Source organism: Chionomys nivalis, chromosome 13 (genome assembly GCF_950005125.1).
Source record: "Chionomys nivalis chromosome 13, mChiNiv1.1, whole genome shotgun sequence".
Classification (NCBI taxonomy): Eukaryota; Metazoa; Chordata; class Mammalia; order Rodentia; family Cricetidae; genus Chionomys; species Chionomys nivalis.
The window spans coordinates 74,305,974-74,310,068 of NC_080098.1; the positions used below are offsets into that span (position 1 = coordinate 74,305,974).

Sequence of the window (4,095 nt, forward strand, 5' to 3'; positions counted from 1 at the left end):
TGACTACATAAAAGTCTGGAATGAACTCTGATCATGGCTGAAATATTGACCTCACGACAATATTGATCATTTGCCCTAAACCACAGCCACCTCCTCTGTGTCCTCACACTAAATCACACGTGTGACTAAGAGAAGCCATGACAACAAAGACAGAAGGAAGCCCCACCCATCTTCTAAACATAGGTTTTATAAGAACTGTGTCCATCTTGTAAAAAAACGAAATTTCATAACTCATCAATGCAAATCTGCTCACAGTAGCAGAGCGGCAGTCACATTTGACTGGAGAAAAATGTCCCAGAAGTCACATCGAGTGTGGATCCGCAGTGACTCGGGTGTCACTCCCCCACAGCGGAGGCTGGTCCAGGAAGGGGGAGCCCCCCTCCTCCGTGCCATTCCCACTTCTTCCTTGTTGCTGCCCAGCAGCTCACACAGTGGGGTACACGGCATGTGTAACAATTCCACAGTTGTTGTTGCGGTCTCGGGCCATCTTTATGTAGCCGCTCATGCCCCAACCTGTGCCCCAGCTGGAAGAAAAGCATATTCACCATTAGGTAGAAAGAACACAGCACAGAGGCTTCATGACATTAACTCCCATGAAACTGACAGAGGCCACACTTAACAGGCAGGATGGGAGAAGGCAGAGGGTTAACTCTTGGTTACACACGACTGTGAACCACAGCAGCGATAGGACAGGGCATCTTCCCACCCCCATTTAGCTCAGAACTAGAAATGCATTGGTTCAAATTCCATCTTAACACTCTCCAAACAATGATAGAGTCTTATTGTTACAAGCACCCTAAAATGTCTGTATTTAAAATATGTGGGGTAAATTGCTAACACCTGCACCCAAGTGCTGCCTGCCGACAGTTCTTTCCTGTAGTGTCTCCGACATAAGTGCCTTTTGGTTATTTATACCTGTTCTTGACCAGCCAGTATTTCTTGCCATCTGATTCTTCACCATATCCAACCACCAGGACGGCATGATCCAGATCAATGCTGCTACAGTTTGGCTCATAATACATGCCTGAGAGACAAAATCAAGGCCAAATGAGAGGCTCCAGTAACCCCACTGTGACTGCTGTCACCCACATTAATGGGAGGGTTGCTAATTTTGGTTCAATGTCATACACATGGGAGTGATCCTGTGTTAGCAAGGCTTGGGGCACAGACTCTTTTAGGTAACATAACAGAAAAGGGTTCACATAAGTCCTCAGGGAAAATACTTGCTTGAATGGTTATAAGTGTGTCATTCCATAGAAACCACATGAAAATACAAAATACAGGAATCAAGAAGGACCCCTGAGACTGGACTACAGAAATGGACCAGCTATTTAAAATCTTAAAGATTCAGTAACTGCAGAAAATTCAATAAAATTAAAACCTGCTGGGTGGTGGTGGAGCACGCCAGTACTCGGGAGGCAGAGGCAGGCAGATCTCTGAGTTCAAGGCCAGCCTGGTCTACAGAGTGAGTTCCAGGACAGGCTCCAAAGCTACAAAGAAACCCTGTCTTGAAAAAACCAAACCAAAACAAAACAAAACCAAAAATAAATAAATAAATAAAATTAAGACACATAAACCCAATTTGCTAATTAAGAAAATGGATATCTATATATGTTTGTATGTTCGTGGAATTGTGTTTAAATAATGTTCTGTAGAAACAGCATAAATATTTCTCCAGTTCAAAATATTTACATCAGATTTTATATAACAAGTCAAACTCATGGACGGTGTTGGAGGCACGTTCCCCTGATTACTGGAAGGAAGAACACTTACCTCCACTATAGAACCTGAAGGAATAGTGTTGAGAATCAATTCCCACAGAGACGGGCCCCACAGTGGCCACGGCATTCATTAGGGCTGCCTCACTAACTGGGATTTTCACATAGCCTGTGACGTTGGCTGCAGAAGACTTTGGATCATATCTGCAGGGTCCGTTCTTTGAAAGACAAAGGTTAAAAAAAGAAAAAGTCATGGTTATTGCTGTCCACCTCCTGGAGACTCTGAGTCAGAAATCCGCTCGGCTCAGCTGCTATCCACACGGGTGATCTCCATGTCTATACACTCATAAAACGTCTCAGAACCTGAGAAGCTGGTAGATTTCGGTGGCTGGATGAACAGCCTTCAATGACACCCCACATCTTCAATGGCATGCCGTGCATATTCCTATAGATACTAGCTATCCAGAGCGGGGGAATCTGAACTATCTGTGGAAGGGTTTGCATGTACTCCATGGGAACACAAGGAGAGACAACTACATGGAAGTCATGGAATCAGACCAGCACGCACAGGCTGACACTTTAACCGCTGTACTCGGAGTTTAATAGGATGGATTCTCCATGGAAACAAGTTCTGAGGCAGTAGATTAACTCTGTAATTTTTCTGCTTTGTAAACTTGATCAGGAAAGACAGCATCTTAGGATTTGTACTTACCCGTGCTTCATACGCGTAAGATGCTCTTGCGTCCAGGCCTCTGTTGTCCTTCACATACTGGAAGGCGTACTCCATCAAGCCACCATCACAGCCGCTGTTCCCGTACGACCAGGAGCAGTCCACTAGGTTCTGTTCACTCAGAGGAACCAGTCTGCCTGTTTTCCGGAACATCTGTCCTTCTAGGGAACCAACAGCACTAAATGCCCAACAAGCACCACATTGACCCTAGAAAAGAAAGAAAAAGCTCTCACCTAGAAAACTAAGACACATGTTTGACAGCAATTCACGTGAAGAAATAATTTCACTATCAGTGAGCTGCATGCTGCCCCAATAGTCAGCAAGACAAGGATGGCATTTCTTTCTTTACTTGCTGGTGGACGGTGATACTGAGAATACAACATGTCCTACCTGGTTCTTCACAGGAGTCACATAGCCATGATCTCTCCAGTCCACAAACTTGGGGACATCACCCAGCAGAGGCTCCTGGAACACATCCATCTCCTTGGGTTCCATGCTTTGAAAGCCAGTCATCAATTCCTTGAATTCTGTATTGGTCTTCAAGAAAGAGTAAACAAATCATTGGAAAGGAGAGATGACTGACGAAGAGCTGAAGAGAGGAGGTCCCGTTCTGTCATCCATGTGCACTCACCAAGTCCCCGAAGGCGTTCATCTCCATGCTGAAGTCATGCACTCCCTTGGCGTAGTCCTCATTGTGCAGCTCAATCACCTTCCTGTTGTTTTCCCACACCGCTCTCTTCTGTCCTTCTTCGTGCTGGAATCAATACAGCGTGTGGTCATTCTACTGTATGCCCAATCCTTGTTCCCTCGGTGGACCTGCTGCTACAGGTGGTGGGAACCCAGGGAGGCTGTACACCCCTGGAAGCCACAGTCCAGTCCCCAGTCAACAGCGTGGTTTGCTCTCATAGCTCCTAAACTGTGGTCATGCCCTGAAGAAACTGGCTTTCACTGTGTAAACCCACTATATGCTCGACACAGCCAAGACCATTGTCCCTGTGTTGCCTCTGTGTAGTTTTCATGGCACCAACCGTGTTGTATGTTTTCCCATGTCTTGTCTTCCATTCATGCCATTCAGCATCCAAACTGGGATCATGGATTGGAATCGCTGAGACCACCCCCAAGCAAAGAGTGGCCAGGAAGAAAAGAGGACTCATGCTTCCAGAACCTAGAGATGGAGAAGAGATGAGACTATGAGCTCAGAAATTCTTCAGTCAACTCTTATTTCTACAGAAGATGTTAACTCCACTAGGGCAGAATAAAATTATTTTAACCATCTTAATGACTGTTGACATAGCTAAGAATGAGTCTGGCTTAAAACACAGATGAGCAAAAACGTTCCCTGATTCTAACAACATGCAGAGCAGCTGCGAGTGCCAGGGTTTGGACTGTGTGTGTGTGTGTGTGTGTGTGTGTGTGTGTACTGTGCATTTAGATCACCACAGGGTCTGGATGCACCTGAGGTTCAGAAGGTTAAAGCAACAACTGACTTCTTAAGACATAGTTGGTCTGGGTTTTGCTACCTGGATATTGAGGTATCCTACGCTAAGCACAACTTAAGTACAATGTGACCCCATTACATACAAAGAGATCTGCAAGACTTGGGTAGGATCACAAGGCATCTTTTCTTGGCCAGTATACACCTGGAGT

General features: G+C 45.4%; 1 protein-coding gene across 1 annotated transcript; it reads right to left on the minus strand.

Moving 5' to 3' along the window:
- Positions 1–424: 424 nt before the first annotated feature.
- On the minus strand, positions 425–3,602 carry LOC130885992 (procathepsin L-like). The gene is made up of 7 exons (XM_057787867.1): positions 3,477–3,602; positions 3,080–3,202; positions 2,839–2,985; positions 2,431–2,655; positions 1,774–1,936; positions 916–1,024; positions 425–524 (listed from the first exon to the last, which is right to left on the minus strand). The coding sequence occupies exons 1-7, from the start codon at positions 3,600–3,602 to the stop codon at positions 425–427; spliced, it is 993 nt and encodes a 330-aa protein (XP_057643850.1).
- Between the last annotated feature and the right edge of the window lie 493 nt (positions 3,603–4,095).

What these genes read in the sequence shown, in the direction of transcription:
- LOC130885992 (XM_057787867.1), bottom strand. Translation starts at nt 3,602, where the DNA reads ATGAGTCCTCTTTTCTTCCTGGCCACTCTTTGCTTGGGGGTGGTCTCA. An exon ending in ATGGGAAAACATACAACACG is followed by an intron (nt 3,203 to 3,476) that starts GTTGGTGCCATG and finishes TATTGATTCCAG; the next exon opens with CACGAAGAAGGACAGAAGAG. An exon ending in TACTGGCTGGTCAAGAACAG is followed by an intron (nt 525 to 915) that starts GTATAAATAACC and finishes CTTTTCTTCCAG; the next exon opens with CTGGGGCACAGGTTGGGGCA.